The 19230-nt window shown below is 46.3% G+C and overlaps 1 protein-coding gene across 13 annotated transcripts in view; it reads right to left on the bottom strand.

Annotated features, from left to right (window-relative positions):
* Window positions 1-783: 783 nt before the first annotated feature.
* The window catches only part of CAMTA1 (calmodulin binding transcription activator 1), a 761376-nt gene continuing 742929 nt past the window's right edge, over window positions 784-19230 (bottom strand). For 8 of the 13 annotated variants that reach the window (XM_053920471.2, XM_053920464.2, XM_053920465.2 and 5 more), the window contains 5 exons: window positions 18725-18796; window positions 17232-17252; window positions 15418-15611; window positions 14603-14677; window positions 784-3285 (listed from right to left, as the gene is read on the bottom strand). In XM_053920471.2, the coding sequence (XP_053776446.1) occupies window positions 3222-3285; window positions 14603-14677; window positions 15418-15611; window positions 17232-17252; window positions 18725-18796 (426 nt within the window). In that variant the 3' untranslated portion in view covers window positions 784-3221. Of the gene's footprint in view, window positions 3286-7547; window positions 8341-12003; window positions 12035-14602; window positions 14678-15417; window positions 15612-17231; window positions 17253-18724; window positions 18797-19230 lie in introns of those variants that run through there. The other 5 variants (XM_053920466.2, XM_053920473.2, XM_053920474.2 and 2 more) reach the window with 3 other exon arrangements.

The following is a 19230-nucleotide window of genomic DNA, read 5'->3' as shown; positions in this document are numbered from 1 at the left end:
GTCAAAACATCAATTCTGATGTAAGGAAATATTTGAGATTATTTCATATGGTTTGAATCATGCCCATCACCTTGGATTGTAGTATCAGGTCAAGTTAAAGCAACACACACACATAATATGGGGAAATTTTCTTCATTTTTAATTTACAGCAGAAAGAATATAAAGCATTCAGAAAACATTTTCCATATTTTAAGGGCAATTCAAAACATTTTGCATGGTTTCCAGCAGCTGAGTTCTTCAACAGATCCATTGATTCAACGATGCTTTACATGCACAATTACAAAAATAAAACTTACAAAAAAGAAGACATCTAGACTAGTTTTACATGCAAGTCTCAGGGACCCCCCATTGGGCGCCAACTACTGTGTGGAACTGCCAGAAGCGACCGTGCAGCCAGAGAGGGGTTCGAGTTAGTGTCTTGATTTCGTTCACACAGTACAGCTGATTTCAAATGGGTAACAAGAATAGCAATTAAATCTTCAGGAGACAGAATAAGATTAGCTATTAATTTTATAATGAAATCCTACTCCTGGCACTTGGGAATTCAGATTATCCAAGAAAGCTGCGCTTATCTATCATCTTATATTCAAAATTAAGGTTCACAACCGAGAAAAAGCAGTCAGAAATGCTTCGTTTCAGTGGAAGTGTGTTTGTACCTCACCTGGGATTCACAGTTGTACTGCTACTTCCTATCCCCTCCTAATTCTATGTAAGTCTTTATCTTCTGGAATTTTCTAACACTCAGCTAATAATGTAGCATGTGAAACATTTAAAAAAATAAAATAAATGTGAGGGTTAACGCAAACCCACTGAGGTCATTACTCTTGTCGAAAGATCAGTTGGTTGTTTGTACTGTAATAAATGGAATGAACATCTCTAACTTCAGTATTAATATAGGATATTCTGAGAGAGCTGGCTTTCACGTTCTATTCCCACTGATGAATGCAAGTGTGTTGGAAAGTTACTCAGTGTCCTCCTATAGGTCAAATTGTGGAAAACAATAGGTGTCCAGGGGACTGCAACAGCTGTAACACAACCCGCACATTGAAAATAACAAAGTTGAGTCAGCTCGGTTTACAAATGTACAGATGGCTCCTCGTTGTGGGGCTGTCACTGTTGTCGAAGCTGATCCCAAGCAGTGAGACATATACTGTACAGTAATTTGAGGTTGGCAGTGAAAGGAAGGAATTAAAAAACAAGTACAATTATAGAAAAGGCACCAAGAGCACTGACCCCAGTTTTTACCGCGATCTTTTTGTATGTACCTTCCTTCTAGAGACACCAGTTTAAAAGCTTATTTGTGAATATTTTCAGGCTTCACAACAAGCCTGGAGTTTAAACTTACAGTTGGCAGCCAGAACCAAGAAAAAAAAAACTATAACTTCAGCTTTACACCAACTGGTCCTGAAACTTAACCCAGGGGCTTTAAACTGGCATCAGCAAATGCGAGCGTGATTCTCTCAATTTAACATTAGTAGTTTGATTTTTAAAAGCATCAGATTTCTTTGGCTCCTCATTATTTGAAATAGTAATACGCCATGGCATCCTACAAGACCAGTTTGCATCTTCTTCGTTTTTAGTAATTTTTATTACATTTTCTGATTTCCAGCAGGAGATATGAAAATGTGAGACATTTTTCTGCCTTTCATATTATTTCTCTTGTCAGGTTTTGATCGTTCTAAGTGTTCTTTGTTGGAGCGAGTGGATGGTGTTAAGCTGTATACTGATCCATCTTATGATTATCTGTTTAGCAAAAGCAACTTAATTTTCTTAAGCAATATTAGCATTCACATTACTTGGCACCATTGGCAAAATAATTTTAAATAAAATAAAATAAACTCCTGGTAGCCAAAATTAAATGTAAACATATCCTTTTTTTAAGTAATGTTACTCTGCCTTTTTTTCCTAAGTCTAAATACAGTAGCTCTTTTTTTTTAAAATTTTTTTTTTTGCAGTTTAGTCATGCTTTAGCAAAATGTTCTTCTAAAGAACATTTAAAATAAAGTACTCTTATAGTGAAATAAAGTTTTTTGTTTCATTTTACAGACCATAGCCACTAATGCTTTGCTTTTGTTCGTTTCTTTTTTCTTGATTTCATGCACATATCTCTTTTGTTTTACTATATACAATATATACAAACAATACATCCACATTTTTCTTGCTCATTCAGACAAAACTATACAAATAATTTTATCTTGCCATGTTATTGACTTTTGTGAATAAAATATTTAGCAATTAATATAATCCCTTTCAAATATTTCTCACTTTCCATTTCTACCTTCTATATATACACACTGCTCCGTTTGGATGAGATATAGCCAAAAATATGGAATTTACTGGCCAGAACGCAGCACCACACTGGTCTTTTAGGTGGCAAATGTCCAGGCAAGGTTTATGATTCCTTAGAATGACTAGAGTTTCCAAGGTTACTTTAAAAAGCTACGCGCTTTTCCAATTCTCTAAATAATTCTCATTGCACATGAAAGTAAGGCAAAAAAATTAAAGTGCTGAGCATGAGACAAGGGACACAATGTTACTCGCAGGTTCTGAGGCGGCGGTGGGGACAAGGAAATAAACTTTCACTCTGTGAGCCGTCTCTCGCTCTCCCCACTCACCGCCCGTTCGCCACTCACCCGCCCCTCTGCGACTTTCCACAAGACGTTAAAAACCTGCAGATTTTAAAAGTTGCATTAAGTGTGCTGTAGAGATTTAAACAAACAAAATAAAATAAACACAGTGAAGGAAATGAGAACACACGGACCCAATAAAGATCGGTACGATCGAAGCCCTCCACTGACAACGAGTCCCCAACATTCAGCTTCTCGGACGTGACTGGCAGGTGCAGGAACAGCGTCCTCTTGTTGCTAGTGCATCCCCACCTTTTCTTAGCTATATTTTTGGTATAAATATTTGTACAGTTCCACACGATGTTTGAATACAGCCCTATGTGAGAAGGAAAACAGCTTCTTCCCAAGAGGAGGAAGCCTCTTTCGATCCCTCGTGGTGTCTTGTTTTCCCCGTGATCCAACAGAAGACTGAGTTCCAAGGTGTCTTGCTGATCAAATTAAAAGTTGTCCATGAAAGTGCAAATGCAATGACCAAAACATTCCTGTTAAAATCCTGCAGCTGATCTCCCCGAAACTGCAGAGGGATCGTGTGTGTACGTGTGTTGTTGCATGTCTCTGCTAAAAACAGAAATGAAAACAGTCTGAGAAGCAATGTCACATTGCTAAGGGATGCTGCTGTATGTCTTCAAGTTCCTTGGCCTTTTTCAATTCTTTCACTCTGGAAGAGAAACAAAACAGAAGACCAGGTGACAACTACATAGCGAAACTGGGACCAAATCCAGGACAGGACATTGCCACTCCCTCCAAAGTAAAAAAAAGAAAGGGAAGAAAGAAAGAAAAAGACAAAGACCACTTGAGGATTGAGGGCAAAAGAAATTCCTGTTCAACTGGTGGGGGAAATTCTCGGAAGAGGAAGACATGGCCCTTCCTGAAACCTGACTCTACCGTCATGTGCTCCGAACGCGAAGCCAAACCGAAACCTACTGCACTAAATCAAGTGTGACAGTAACATGCTGGTCTCAGAAAACAGTAAAGGTTCGGTAGCTGTCTCTGGCCTGCTGGATCACCCTCAGCGCCCTATAATCCATGTGATGCGAGTTAGGGAAACTGTACACACGTTTACTTAGCTTCCGAAACACCTAAGAAACGAACTGCTGCTGCGCTCACAGACTGGCGATTGTTCGATGTCTTGACCCTGACCTTGCGCCTGCGCACCTCTACGGCTCCACTCCCACTGACTTCCCTCCTGCTCGGCGCTACAGTGTTAAACTCCCCCGAGCGCTGCCAGGGGGACAGTGACAGGGTGCGATGCCTATGAGGGGCTTATAGTCATCAAACATGGTGTAGTAACCAAATTTAAATGAAATTGTTTAATAGTCATGGAAAGTCCATAGCAGCAAATTACCCAATTATCACTTCTGGGCTTTACTTTTTAATATAAAAATTTGCCTTAGTGTTTTAATATGGCCTCCTGATGTCGATGGGGTACAAGGAAGAGACTGTAGCTATGAAAAGAGTTCTCTTTACTGACAAATAACTCAGACCTTGAATTAATCTCAGAATGATCAAATTCAAGTGTGGCTTTGGGGTCCAACTTCTGAAGTCCGTGCGCGCGATGCGCAGCACGCATCACAGTTTGCGGCACCACCGGCTACACGGTAGCATTTGTTCCCCAGACGTGGATGTGAAGGGCGACTGCAGCCCAAGAGAAGCGGCAGTTTCTCAGGACACGTTGCTCTACTTCAACAGTATGACAAGTCTGGGCCTAAGGAGAGGCAACTCCCCAAAACAGTTTCCGGTTCTCTATGAGTAAGGCCTTTTCTGTTCCCTGCAGTTACTTCAGCACATCTAAATTTTATTTAAAACAAGCTAGTTTACTTTCTTGATCAGGTCGAGCAAGAAGAAACCATTCTGAGGAGCCAGGAATGAGTCACTGCTACAGCACATGGGCGGGGATTCCGCGGAGCGGCAGAGACGCTGCAACAGCAGCTCACGAAGCCTGTTACTTCAACACCTCCCCGCAGAACCGTTTCTCAGTGTTCTGCAAAACTAGTGCGGTCTCTTCAAAGAGAAGATGCTCTCAATGAGGAAAAAAGCTTCATCATTTTATAATCAGTAGTATTACAAAGAATTATGTTTGAAAACTTGCTTGTCTGATTTATTTTCTAAATTGGGCAGGCACAGCGTGATCGAACTGTCTTCAAAACGGTTCTGTCCTTCTTTCTTAACAGACACATTTAGAACACACTGCTGCGTTCATACCCAGATCCAGGTATTACTTAGTTTTAAATTTTATAATTAAATATACCATTGATTATTAAAATTTTGGGTAATTTGGATATTACCATACAGAGGTGTGCATCTTTTTAGGTCCCTAATGTTGGATGGACAGACTTGATAAATAAATGGCTTTAAAAAAATTGAATTTTGGAGAGAGAAAGAGGAAGGTTGAGAGAGGGAAAGAGGGGGGGAGAGAGACAGAGAGAGACACCGATTTGTTGTTCCACTTATTTTATGCATTCATTTGTTGATCCTTGTATGTGCCGTGACCGGGGATTGAACCCGCACCCTTGGCGTATCAACGACGCTCTAACCGGCTGAGCTACCCGGCCAGGGCTAAATGGCTTTTTAAAAATTGAAACATGCTGAATTCTGTGTTCAATTTTTAAACATGCAATATCTAAACTAGCAGCTCCTGGGCTGGAGAAATGCAAGGCATGCAGTGATGCCACGTGTCCTCGGGCATGCAATGTGTCTGCTCCGCGCAGACCTGGCTGCGGACTCAGGGCAGGTGTGCATGCTGCTGCAGACTCCGTCTCAGCTCCGCCCTAGTACACGGCTCAGTCACAAGTAGGTGGCAGCGACTCCGTCACTGCCGAGGCTTCTAGCATAGGAACTCTTAACCCAGAATCTGATCGCGCGCACACAAAGACAGCCGTTCACGGTTTTTTCTACAGTGAAACAGGAATGCTTTAGAAATATTAAGTTCATCCCTAAGATGCAGTAAAAGGAGGGGAAAGTGTAACCGTAAATGTTTTATACCGTTTCATACCGAAGAATCTGCCATCGGCTGGTCGTGATGGGTATAACTGGAACACTTTTCTTTGAGTTAAAATGGTCACATTTGTTTTTGTGGTTTCTTTCTGAACTATTAAAAAATCAACCAAGTTTTCCTAGGGTTTGTGAGTTACCGTGTAAATGCTATAAAACGGGGAGCCGCACACACACCGAGTTCAGGGAGGTGCGCCTCCGCGCACAGAGAGGGCTGCAGCTGTCCACGCGGGCAAAACGAGACGCCGACATTTTCAGATATATCTGCAGGTATAAATTTAACTCCTGTGCCAAAGTGGGGAATTTGCCCTGGCTTATGGCTGAGCTCGAAATGACTGAAATGGCGTACTTTTTAACAGAAAGTCATTAGAGGAGGATTTGGGTTGGGGGGGGGAGACCACTTGTGTTCTAACAGCCTGTGGGTCCCTAGCGTTTGCTCCCTTCTCTAGTACTCGCGACACCGCCGTGATCTCCGCGGATGCAGAGCCTGGCCCCCCGCGGTGGGAGCGGCCTGCCCCCATCACGTGGTCAATAAACGGCAGCGCTGGGACTTGAAGCCCTTGCTGCCTCTGATATCTCACGATAACACACATTTTCTTCAAGTTCTTATTTTATTTTTTTCCCAAAAGACTTGATGAAAAACATGCATTTGTAAAATGTCCATGGCCTGAGGGAAGAAGTATGCTGTTGAAACGGACAATTACGCTTTCTCAACTCTGAGATGTCACTGTTTATGACCCTACGTTGATTTTATGACAATGTTTTAGAGAAAAAATACCTCCCCATAAAATGTACTTATTTTCAACACAGATTTGAACTGTGAAAACAGAGGGTCTGAGAATTGAGGAAATGAAAGATTTAAGCCTCATTCTCCAATTTGCAGCTTGTAGACCAGGTTGATGACAACTTACCTCTGACGGTTCAGGTGAAACCGAGAACCTTTTACAGTCTGCCCTCACCGGGGCCACAGGTGGAGTTAACGGGCCGCAAGGGCAGAGGATTAGGGCAAGAGAGGATGCCTGGGTTTTTGTTTGGTTTGGTTTTAAATCAAATGTCAATCCAATAAAAAATATGTTTAATGTTACACTGCCTCCAAACAAACAGAAAACAATAATTTCTATTACTGAAGAGGTTTAAAATTACACCTGAACCTAGAACTTTTGTTAACAAATTCTAAGAAACAAGTCTTTCACATCAGAGTGTTTCTGATAGAGAACTTTGTTGTTGCTTTTTCTCAGTCAAGTCATGAATAATCGCGGGAGCACACAGGTTAGCTACAAATGTATCGGTCACAATCAGGTGCACAACAGAAGGGGAACAGCTCTCGCCCCGGGGGTTCTCCTGGCTTGTCTGTATTTCCAAATGCGCTATAACGCGTACCTGCTCCATCTGTGATAATGATTATTTGTGCTTGTCATTCTTTGAGAAAACGAATTTATAAGATGTTTTCTATCTACCTGTTATCACTACTATGTCTAACCAATGTTGTATTCAGATGACATAAAAAAACAATTGAAAAAGTCAGTGGAGGAAAAAAACTGTTTTATAAACCAAAACCAAAGGCAACCGATTGGACTGGTTTCACTGATATTATCTTTATCGTCAGCACGTGTTTTCAGTATGTGACGTCAGTAAATATAGACCCGACTTTTTGAAACTGGAATTATACTTGAAAATCCAGTACCTATGGCCGCCATTTCTATAGCCCTTCGAACACAGATGCTCAATAAACTTTCATTGGGTTAGGCCGCACAAACTCAGCTCAGGGTTACTGAGTTTGGGTTCTCAAGGAATTATAACAGTTTAAACTCATGCGGCGCTAAGAGGGAACTGAACTTGACAATGTCCAGGTTATCTAAAACCACATCCTATTAGAATTACACCTACTTCTGAATTTCATTATACAGAAGACAGCAAAGCAATCTTCCTGAGATTGCAAAGACGGCCAACACAGGATAGAAACTGGGGCTTCTGCAGGCACGAGGCTGTTAGGACTAAGGACAGCTGCCAAGGACAGCATTTCTGAACCTCTTATCGGCGACTTGGGAAACAGCGCTCATACTAGCAGCTTGGAATTAAGGGAATTAGGACAGTGAGACTTTGACCTATGACCATTCAACTATCAAAATTAAAGACAATCCCAAGATTTCCCCAAGCATTCTAGGCTACAGATATCCTTTGGGGATATTGTTGCAGTCTGAACCAAACAAGAAAGAGACAGAAAAGGACAAGGAAAAGTCGCATCATAATGTACTGAAGTGATGTATAAGCAACAGCACTGAAAGCCAGCAAAGCCCACAGGGTTTATTTCCATCAGACGTCCGGTGATAACTTATGAATCAATGAAGTAGGCCTGCTTCGGAAACTTGTAGCGAGCAATGGCTCATGGGTAAAGCGTAGGCAAAGCTGCTTCATTACATCTACTCAGTAACGCTCAGCCAGAGAAATGTGTCATGGGTCAGTGGATTTCAGCAGGTAGATTCTCGCGATGCTGGACGTCAAAAAGATACAGGGCAGCCCGATGTGGCTTTCGGATTAGTTACCTGTTGCTCTGAGAGTTGCAATAGCTTGAGGGGGATTTAGGAAAAGAGAGATCTTGCCATTTTCCAGAAATCTCATTTGGATTGCAAAACAAAAAAGACAGAGAGGCCCAATAAGAATGACACAGAGCATGTTGTCTGCAATTTAACACACACCACTGTGTTCCAGAAATGTTCATTTCCTAAAAGAGGCAAGTGAGACAAAATTACCAGAGGTTTCAGTTACATCCGTGATGACACATTCCACATACAATCTCTTGTTCCTCCCTGACTATATCGGGCCACTCAGAAACTGTACCTCTTGTCAAATGTAACTGAAGAGCTGAGATATCACAACTGTTGACCTAGAGTGCTGCTTACTATTCACAGTTAAACAGTATGCTTTCAAGGCATTGCCGGAGAACTGTCCCGTGGGTGGAAGCAGCAATCACAAAGCAGACTTATAGCTGAGCTTGGTGATGGCCCACCGGAGATTCCTGGGGCCGCGTGCAGTGCTTGGCGCTGAAATCACTACTTACCAAGATAAGTGGCGGCAGCTGGCAAAGGGAAATGTTTGGAAACCAGTGGTCAGATACAGAGACAATCTTTGGTTTCAAAATTTGTGCCCAATAAGTGTTACCTTTTCTTCCTCCAATTTGAGTTCTTTTATTCCACTAGGATTGCCTCACTCACCTTTATTGAACATGGGTAACCAAGCCAACAATGTACAAGAAATAGGGGGGTTACGTGCCAGAATCCCCACCGTTTGCAATGATGCCTGCCGTGGCTGTTATGGGTCACGAAGTGCTCTCACAGAAGTGCTGCCTCATGCAGGGAAAGAGGACTTTGTCTACAGAGTTGCTTTTCAGCGAGTGGTCTCTCTGAAGTATGGGAACACTTTCTAATCCCCTGCCCCAAACATACGAAAACGTCCTGAAGAGACAAGGGGAAGCCATTTCTGACTAGAAAGAGAGGCACTGTCCTTTTCCATGTCTGCACCCGGAGGACAGACTGCTGTGTAGCCCCATGATTTACTATTTCCTGTACGTGTGCGGTGTCTGGCTGCTGTAAAGCCGGATAACATCCTGCCACACATACTGAAAACCCAACCGCAAAGGATCCTTTTCAGCAGGTGCACTCGGGAAGTTTCTTCAGCCTTAGAAGCCCTTCAGTCATTTGCCTGAAGTAGTATAACACCTAAATTAACTACGGAAGTAATTAAAACTGTTGACTCAAATCTCTGTGTGTAACAAGTTTTCTCCTCTATGGACAGCCACTGCGTCCAGGGCAACCCCCGCCCCAGGGTGGTCATCAAGGGCAGAAGATGCATGGCCGGGTGTAGGGCAAACTAGGGGCCACGCCACCAGAAAAAAGCAGCAGGACTCAGCGAAGAGTATGTGGTGCTTTTTCTTGGCCTCCCCCCAATGAAGACGAAAAGTGGGAATTATTTTCTGACTGCGATGCAGCTGGAACCCGCCGATTGTATCTTAATCCCCATGACTGCCACCGCCCACCTTTTAAGGCAGCCTTCTGTCTCATTAACCTAGGGGCTGGGTTACAGAGTAGAGAGTGCTCTACGCACTCTGTGCCGTAAAATTTAATTTTTCAAGTTTTCACGTATTTCTTTTCATGTGTAAACCTTACATATCTTAAATGGTTTACCAGTTAATACAATAAGCATATTATCTTCTTTGACATAAACTCCAGGAATGTAAATGGTCCTCAGAGAGTGTTCTGCCTCCAAGAGTGATTTCGGCCTGGGGCCTACTAGAGGGCCCGGTGACAAGGAGGGACAGAGAGCTCACTGGTGGTCCGACAGAGCCAAAGGCCGGCTCTTCCTCAGTTCACAGTCAGATAAACGTGGCCACTCAGGAAGGACCCGCAGTGTCTCGGCTCCTCGCTCTCACGCCCCCTCGAGACTGAGAGGCACACGTGTGTCGTGAAATTCTGACCGTCGAGGGGGTGGTGTTTTAGGGGCCGAGGGCAGGATGCAATAGGCACTTAAGAAATTGAGGTTGGGACTCCGGTTGGCATCGAAAAGCACCTTTTGAAAATGTGGTCTTAAAAATGATCATTAATGTACCAGAAACTAACAAGCCTCCAAAGTGCATAAGCAACCACTTTTGCTAAAATGTTGGTTCCTTGCAGCAGACTGGTATGAACTGATATCACATGTAAGACAGTGTAACCTTCAGTTCAAGTGAATTCTAGGGCAAGCATCTGTTTTCTTGAAGTTTTTTTGACTGGACAGAAATGTCATCTATGTACGCACAGGGTGAGAGGGAATAGAGAGAGAGAGAAATGGGGGGGTTCGTCCCCTGTTTCTCCTCTATTTTGAACACAGCCATCTCCGAGCCAGCTCTCCCGCAAGAGACACGAACTCTTTGAAGTGCCTAATTCTAAAGAGGACTTACTAGTCAAATGTCCAAATGAGTGTAGCCGCCCCACTGCTTTTTAAACACATGTCTCCTTCAATGACTAACCAATGTTTTAAATAGGTGAGACTTTAAATCTTTTATAAAAATAAAGTCTTGATTTAGGAAGAACTTTAAAAACTCACTTCTCCTATTACCATCAGTTGGCAAATGGTGGCCTGTGGGCCAAATCCAGCCCAGTGCGTATCTGCGCAATCAAGTCGTGGAGGAGCGGCCACGCCACTTGATTAGGGGTGGTCTGTGGCTGCTTCGGGGCTACAAGGGCAGAGCGGAGTGGCTGCCACGGAGACTATGGCCTTTTGAGAAAAAGCCTCTGACCTTTGCTTCATGTAGAATGATGAGCCTGAGCATCAGCATACATGTAGTTAGGTGGGAACTGCTGTCCCCAGAAACATGTTTGGAAGTGTGCTGTCTTCCCAGGAACCTTGCAGATAGCTGTGTAAAGTTATCAGTATCAGGCTGGGGAGGGGCGTGGACTATAGCTGAGCTGATAGAGAGAACTCAGGACTACGTAAAAGACAAAAGTTGTCAAGTTCATCTAAATTCAAGTCTGCATTTGGTGACTTCTATTCCCAGCTTTTAAGCCAATTTTCTGGCACTAAATCCTTTCTCATCACTTAGGACGTGTTCCAGCCCCATCGGGCAGACACCCTCATGCCTTGTGTACACGGAGAGATAAGTCTCATGTTCTAAAAGCTACTGAACACCTACCTACCCATTGTCCTTTCCTTAAAATACCAGTTACTAGCTCACCCATTCTTAACGGCAATACAGGACATACAGATTTAAGACACTTCACACATTATCTTTATTCAGCTTTGCCTTTAAATGCTGGAAGTCACGCTCAGTCACTGTTATAAGGAACGTCCTGGGTAGACTCTGAAAGGGCAGCTGCGTGCGGACTTACCTCAGAGCACCAGGCAGGGAGAGGTTAAAAAATAAAACTATCGGGACAGGGCAATGGAGAAGTGGTAATTCTAAACAAGAAACAGATTAGTTTAAAAAGAAAGAAAAAGCCAGTATCACCTAGTGAGACTTCTTGGCTTGAAAATTTGGACTCAGCAGATGAGAAAATTTCGTGTGGCAACTGCTTCCTGTTTTCCTACGGTGCAGCCTTGTGGAGACTCACGGTGCCAGCAGCCCTTTCTCTACACCGGGGGCTGCCCCACCAAGTCCTCAGCATGCCCGGTGGCCCGGTCAGAAGGCCCTCCCTTCGCTCACTCATGCATCTGTCCGTCTGCTGTTTGTGACTGGTTTCCGGTCGTATACAGTAGCAGTGTTAGTAGTTAGGGTTAGTTTTACTTGTATCTCATTTCATTCACAATGGATGTGAAACTCACTGGCATACCTGGCTGCAGCCCCATGCAAGCAAGCAAAAAGCAAAATACTGAAATGGAAGAGAGAAACTGGCTAGCAGGCAGCTACACTCACCCTTTTGTACAGCCTATGGTCCACCAGGGGGCTTCAGACAGTAAAACAACACCAAAGAGCTATTAGCATGTGAGGGTCACAACAGAGATCTTATCAATAGCTTTATTCAACAAAGAGGGGAGTTTAAAGTGGTCCTTCTGTGGCGAGAACGGCGAGCGGGGTCGGGCATGTGACAGGTGCACGTGGGAAACGCACCGATTTATTTTTGAGTCTGAACACGTGGGGTCACGTGCGTGACAGCAAATCCTTAAGAGATGGGACACCCCTTATCAATCCCCGAAGCCGCTGCCTGCCCACCTTTCTAAGAGGGGTCATGGGAGGTTTTCTATTCTAATGCGTCTAAGGGACAAGCCACAGGACGGCCTCTCTCACAATAATACTCAATAACCCAGAATGGAAACTCCTCTGAGGGAGAACATGAGCTCAATGCCCCAGGACAGGTCTTCAGGGTCCCTTCAAGTTCCTCCACTGAACACACAGAAGTGGGAAGTGACTGCTGATCGTAGGCAGTCAGGACACAAAGGCTTTGGAAATCTGCTCGCACACTTTCCTGAAATCTGAACTAGAAAAGGGCAAGTGACCAAAGGAGTGAACAGGGTCTCTAACCCCAAATAGTGAACGGAAACTTCACATCCACAATCTGACGTTCCCTCAGTAGCAAACTTTCTGGTTGGCCGAGGAGGCTGTTCCTAGTTAAAATGTGAGCGTGTAGAAGGTGAAAGCTTCCTGAACTCCTTCTTCCCTGGTTTCCACAAAGACAGGTCTGAGCTGCTGAGGGAAGCGACCCTTTGTAACTCACCCAATGGAAACCCAGGGCAGGCTTTGGCCAAAAAGGGAGAAAAAAGAAAAGGAAATGCTTGTAGCTGCCACCAAGGTTGCATTTCCCTTCCATGTTTTCAAAGCCTGAGGACAAGACTAGAAGAAAAGAGGAAAATTTAACGTGTGAACCTTTTGGTTTGTTCAAAAAGGCCTAGAGAAAGGGAAAGGCCATTTTCTGGAAAATGAAGTCTGTGGGGAAGGTATGCGCGCAGCCTCAGCGCGCTGAGAGGACCCCCCTGCTCTTTCGCCTTGCAGGAAGGAGAGGAGAAGGGTGTGCTCCCATGAGGGTGCGGGGACGGGGCACAGGAGCGGCCTTGCTACCTTCCCAGAGGGGAGGAAACGGCTGCTCTGTGCGGAGGTGGCACGCTGACGCTCGGTCCGAGGTGCACCTGCGCCAGGGCCTGGCGCTGTTGAGGCGGGGGACCTCACTTCGTTGGGACGCAGCCACAGCCCACACTGGGATCAGCCTTTCCCTATAGGCCTCGCAACAGCAGAGCACCCATGCTGGCGCCGCATCGGTGAGCGAATCCCGTGGAGAACAAAAGGGCTGCAGGGGTGCAGCTGAGCGATGTTACCTTCTTCCACGGCCTTCTGGTGGACGCACCGACTCTACCCTAAAGGTGCCCTTTTTGAAGCTTCATTGTTGCTAATGTGTGGCTCTGGCATGGTCCCTTCCACCCTCATGGAAATGAATTCCTTCATTAATTCAAGTGAAAGGACAAGGGGCCAGCTAGCCCCTTGGATGTCAAAATCAGCAAGCAGATCGTTTTAGCAGTACGAACAACAGAAGTAAAGTGACACCTCGGAGGGGTCAAAGTGGCCCTGAATACTGGGGCTTTGGGGACAGCTGGCCAGGACGAGACAAGAAGACATTAATGAGCCTGCATGGAAGCTGGCCTCTGTGAACGACACAGTTCCCAACGCACAGAGCACTGGACCATGGGGACAGTCATCTAAACACGGCCCTGCAGCCCCTGTTCCTGACGCCAGACTGAATTCGTCTAAAGAAAACAGACACTTCACCAGCAGCCCCTGTCTAAGTAAAGGACCTAGTCTGCCCGAGAAAACTCCGATTCAAGGAAACAGAGCGACTCCCCTAGCTCCGCTCTGCGGGAAGGTGCCATGTCGCTGCAGAGTGCGACGCTCGGGAGCCCACTAGCTTCTCACGGAAAAGCTGCCTCTGCTCTCCGTGCCAGGCCTCTGGCAGAGCTCCCCCTCAGCCTCACCGTGGCCTCGCTGTCATCGCTAATTGCAGAGCCTGTGAGCTGCGACACGTCCAGCAGAGGGCAGCAGCTGCTTAGACCCTGTGCACAGCAGGCCACGGGAAGGAATGAGTGTCTCTAGCCTGTCCTTCAGAAGAGGGACGGTTCACTTGCTGTTTGGACCACACAACAAACAGCACGGGGTGGATGGGGGAGGGGAGGCGCTGTGGAGCGGAGAGCAGACTGCAACGGGGCATAGAAACAACAGGGTAAAGAGAAACGTGGAATGACAAACTTGTTCGACCCGTCCTCACACCCGAAGTCACACAGAAAGACACTGGCAGGGGTCTCCACTGTGAACGGGTCTGAACGGCAAGCAGAGTTCCAATGGCAGCAACCTCGTCCCTAGTTAAGGAGTGCTAATGTCCTGATGTCATTTGGGAGGTGTACCCTGATCCTTCGCGGGGTGGGGGTGGGGGCGCCGTTAGCCTTACACAGGAGTTAATGCGTGGTTCAGAACACGGGGTTGTTTCATTAGCTGTGATGCGTACAACGAATGCAGATGAGGGTCGACATACCTGTGACGACAGCGTCGTAGAAACCTCATTATTTTTCGAGCAGCTTGATCCTGCTTTTTGGTTAGCAAACTGCTCCTGAAAAAAAAAAGCCAGAATATTAATTATTGTCACAAGAAGGGTGCCGTAAAGCTTAATATGCAGAAGTTAACAACGAGTCAGTGGGGACACAGGACTTTTCATTGAACAGTACGTGCAGCCCAGCCAACAGCAGGGGTGCCGCTGCTTCCGGGGTCGAATCCGGGGCGCCACCGGGAGAAGGCGGGGTGGAGGCGCACCACCCCTGCTCGAAGGGAGACGGTGTAGACACTGAAAGTCGGGTGTCACGGAACTGCTCTTCCCGCACTCCTGATGTGCTCGCTTTGTTGAGAAAGGCGTTCTGGCATCACGCAGCCTTTCTCAGTTTGAAAGTTGACCCACCTGACTTGGATACTCTTTGGGTTACTATTTTCTCAGCTTCCTTTCTCCATGTGTTTTATCGCACTAAATGTTTATGTTGCACTCCCTCAAACTCGCCCAAGGCCTTCTGTGGAGGACGCTACAGTTCGGACGGCGTACAGACTTGGGTCCTGCCAAATTCTGATACGGGTTGAAAGTGGGCGGAGACATCAAACTAATTGGGTGGGGGTAAAGAGAGAACGAGCTAAATAGACAAAAGCGGATGAACACACAGGTGCAACCGGACGAAGCCACTGCACCTACAACGGTCTGGAAGGAAAGTGCTGCAGAGTGCACTCAGCGCTGGGCCCTGCTGTCATCACCAGGCGGCCCGCCCAACGCGCCCTGGCTCCTCCCGCGCAGGAAGCCGCCTCACCCACCTGAGTTTCTGCTGGACGATGACCGCCGTCCGGCGAGCCTGCCGCCGCTTGCCGCACTTCTTGTAGCTGCGGTAGTACTTCTGTATGAGCACAGCGGCGCGCCGGCTCTGCTGGAACTTCTTCTGTTCGTAGTAACTTCGGAATTTGCTCTGGATGAGGATGGCGGCCTGGGTCATCTTTTTATAAAGTGCATACTGCAAGGGAGACAAGAGGACGCACGAGAGTAACACAGGAGCTGCCGGGGCGGGTCCTGCGAGCTTCTGGGGACGGCCTGGGAGAAGGGGCTTCCCCTTTATTCCCCGCAGTCTCGGCTTAGGGTTACTCACCAAAGAGGCCATCTAGGAATCTTTGCACCTACCTTTCCAAAATGCAACATACTACTTTAAGGGTCACTTTTAGATTATGTATTGCTTTTAACGTGCCTTCCCCCACTCAAAACATCAAAATATATTGTCCTTCTTGAAAAAAACTTTTTAAAAGGATTTTATTTATTTATTTTTAGAGAGAAAGGGAGGAAGAGGGGGAGAGAAACATCGATGTGAGAGAGAGATACATGGATTGGTTGCTGCTCGCACACCCACATCTGGGGACCTGGCCTGCAACCCAGGCATGTGCCCTGACTGGGAATTGAACTGGTGACCTTTCAGTTTGCAGGTCAGCCCTGAATCCACTGAGCCATGCCAGCCAGGGCAAAAAAAAGTTTTTAATATTAATCCACTTAGACACTTAGGAATTGTAAAAACATTTAGAAAAAAATAAAATTTTAAATGTTTAAGATTAATATTTGCTCTCCAGTTTTGAAACCTTTTCCATTAAGCCCTGTTATGCCTCCTGATTCCCACCACACACAAATCTACACAGCAGTCAGCACCTGATTCCTACTGTCCCATGAACAGATTTCTGAGTTACAAAGTCCCAATTACAAGGCTTATCATGAAACGCTGACACCTTTAAGCCATTTTAACCTGCAAAAGGTTAACACTCATAGGACCCACACGGTGGGGCAGGCGGGAGGGACAGAACCAGGAACGCTGCCGCAAGCCCAGGGCAGCTCAGGGGCCAGGACCGCAGCCCTCCGCCCGCCGCAGGCGGGCTCTCACAGTGAGGGATGAAGGCATCGGAGAATGAGTCTTTTCCACTTCAGTCTCTGGGGACTAAAAACACAGCTCTCTCTACATTTAAGAAACACTGTAAGTTGCTCATGAAACAGAATTTGACTCAGGGGACAAGGAAGTGCTCTGCTTACAAAAGGGCAACTTACCACTGGAGGGAAAGACACTGCTGAGCACATCCCTGTGCCTACATGTCCCTGTGCCTGTCCCTGCATGTATGAGGTGGAATGAGGGGCGGAGAGTGATGTCTCCGAGTGTGCAGGACCTGGGACCCTTCGGCCAGAGCCCCTTCGCCGTATCTGACCTGCTTTACACTAACGCTCATCTGTCCTGAAGTCTTTTTATAAAGACAAGGACGCTGTACCCTGCAGGGCTTCTGTGGTTTGCACAATGTGCACTCAGAACACGCTGGGCCGTAGGGAAGCACGCTGGGCAAAAGGCACGTTTACTGAGCGGCTCCCTGGGCTCAGGGGGAGTGGCCTGGATGGATTCTTTAGATTGACATTGGCCAAGAAAGCGTCCAGTTATTGTTCCTGTCGAAACGCACTCCAACTGAATAACCACGTGGTCCCCAGAGGAGAGATCCCTGCACTTGGGTGGCCTGGCCAGGGGGTGTGCCTGCCACCCTAACGGGCCCTCTTGGAGCTGGTGATGGTGCGGAGTTTGTGACTCGGGTGAGATGAGCTGTGGGAGTGTCATTACCTTCAAGGCTATCCATGTCAGCTTGGGGGAGAAACAGAAAATACAAGGTTAATGTTAGATTGCTTGATAGAATGAACTTAAAAAACCAGAACTGATAAAACTCCCACCACCACCAAAAAAAAAAAAGGCAACCTGTCTGTATGAATGCATTCCACCTTCCAAAGTATTTGTCTTATATCGGTATTTAAAAAAAAAAAATGCCTTCCATCTTATTGGCTGTAGACAACACTTCTTTGGCAGAAGATTAAAAAAAACCAAAACAACCAAACTCATATTTTGGGATAAATACCTATCGTAATCACAGACTTGAAACTTCGATTCTGTGTATCGCTTGTGCAAATGTGAAGCCCGCCCACCGAAGGGAAGTCGGTGCGCAGAGCTGTGCCCTGCCTTGGAGCTGCAGGAGCTCTGGTGTCAGCGTTTACACAATAAACCTTCATGTTCTGGGATCATGAACTCGACTGGCTCAAAGCTGAAGATGTCCCCCGACCCCCACCCCACTCATGAAGAGGGCGTAATCCTCGAGAAACCTGAGACAGTGGCAACCCCTCTCAGAAATCAAAGCCCTAGATCATAACACGAGAACACAGCCCCACATTTCTCCGTGGCTTTTATACGTGGTGGCATTTAGCAATCCTTGAACACAGATTTAAAACCTAAAGCAGAGCCTAACAAAGGTTCCCGAATCCATTGACAGGACTGAGCTTTACCTCATGAGCCATTTAAAACCCAATTAGGCAATTTTTTAATATTTTCTGACCACCTAGGTCATTAGAAAGATCTGCCATTTTCTTAATTTCTCTGAGCCTCAGCTTCTTTGCTGGAAAAATGTAAATAAAACTGTTTACTTTTAATAATGGTCCGGAGTGAATGAGATGCTGCGCCTAAGACCTGGTGCCCACGAGGTGCTCCATGAACGTCAGCCCCTCTCCCTCGGGCGGTGGCTATGGGCCCACAGCTTGCTCTGGAGACAGTCACGGCACGGCAGAGCACTTGGACACTCTTCTCGTGCCCCTAACCAAGCAGCGCAAAAGCGCTTTAAGACTTTCAGAGATTTTTGTAATTCTTCATGAGAACGTGCGTGAGAAGCGGAAATGGCGAGTGTCTGAAGGAGCGGTAACTGACGCGACGGAAGGTCGAAGACGGCGGCCGGTTTTGCCTCCCCAGCCGCCGCGTTAACTCCCGGAGCTCTTCCGTTACTGCGGAGTTTGCAGGTAAAATTGTGGGGACGTAGATCCTCACAGACCAGTGTCGAAGGCCAAAATTTGGAACAAAACTCATTTTGTGGCATCAGTTTACCTGCAGATGGCTTTTTTTTCCTACCCTGTCCCCAACCCCGGTATATTTTCCTCTTGTTTTGACAAGGCCACTTGAAGGACGCCTTTGAAAGGGCGCTGGACGTACTGTTCCGTGGCCAGCCGAGCACTCCCACTCTCCGGGGCCTGTGCGGTTGGTGTGGGGTTCTTCCCACCATGACCCTGAACTTGGCTCACCTGTTTATATTTCCTGTAACAACGCTGAATGACGGCGGCAGCCACTTCCTGCTGTTCTCTCAAGGGTCGGCCCTAAAGGGTCAAGTCAGGGAAAAAAACCCCATGATTTAGTGTATGAAATGTCAACTTTCCTATGACTTAAAGAGAATTATCATTCATTTAATTAGCTTCCTCACTGCTGAGACCCCAGGTTTACCAAAGTACAGTGATAACTACAAGTATAAATTTAAAAAAATGAAGGTATAGAAGGAATCTCCAGCTGTTCTTGCTTCTAACTAGAACCACATTTGGATGTTTGGTGACCTAACAGAGGAAGTCCATTTACAAAGTATTTAAGGAAGCAGGGAGGTGCAGCTGGCCCCACACCTGCCGGACCTCCTCCGTCTGCCGGGGCACAGCAGTCTTCTACTCTCACAGCCGCGGGTAGAGCCCTTCACACCGTCTCGGGGCGGGGGGTCCTGGACAGTCGGCGGGAGGCTGTGGACCCTCTCCCACCAAACATGCAC

Source organism: Desmodus rotundus, chromosome 3, assembly GCF_022682495.2.
Source record: "Desmodus rotundus isolate HL8 chromosome 3, HLdesRot8A.1, whole genome shotgun sequence".
Taxonomy (NCBI): domain Eukaryota; kingdom Metazoa; phylum Chordata; class Mammalia; order Chiroptera; family Phyllostomidae; genus Desmodus; species Desmodus rotundus.
The sequence above is the reverse complement of the archived record's forward strand: the minus strand, read 5'-3'. Positions and strand labels throughout refer to the sequence as shown.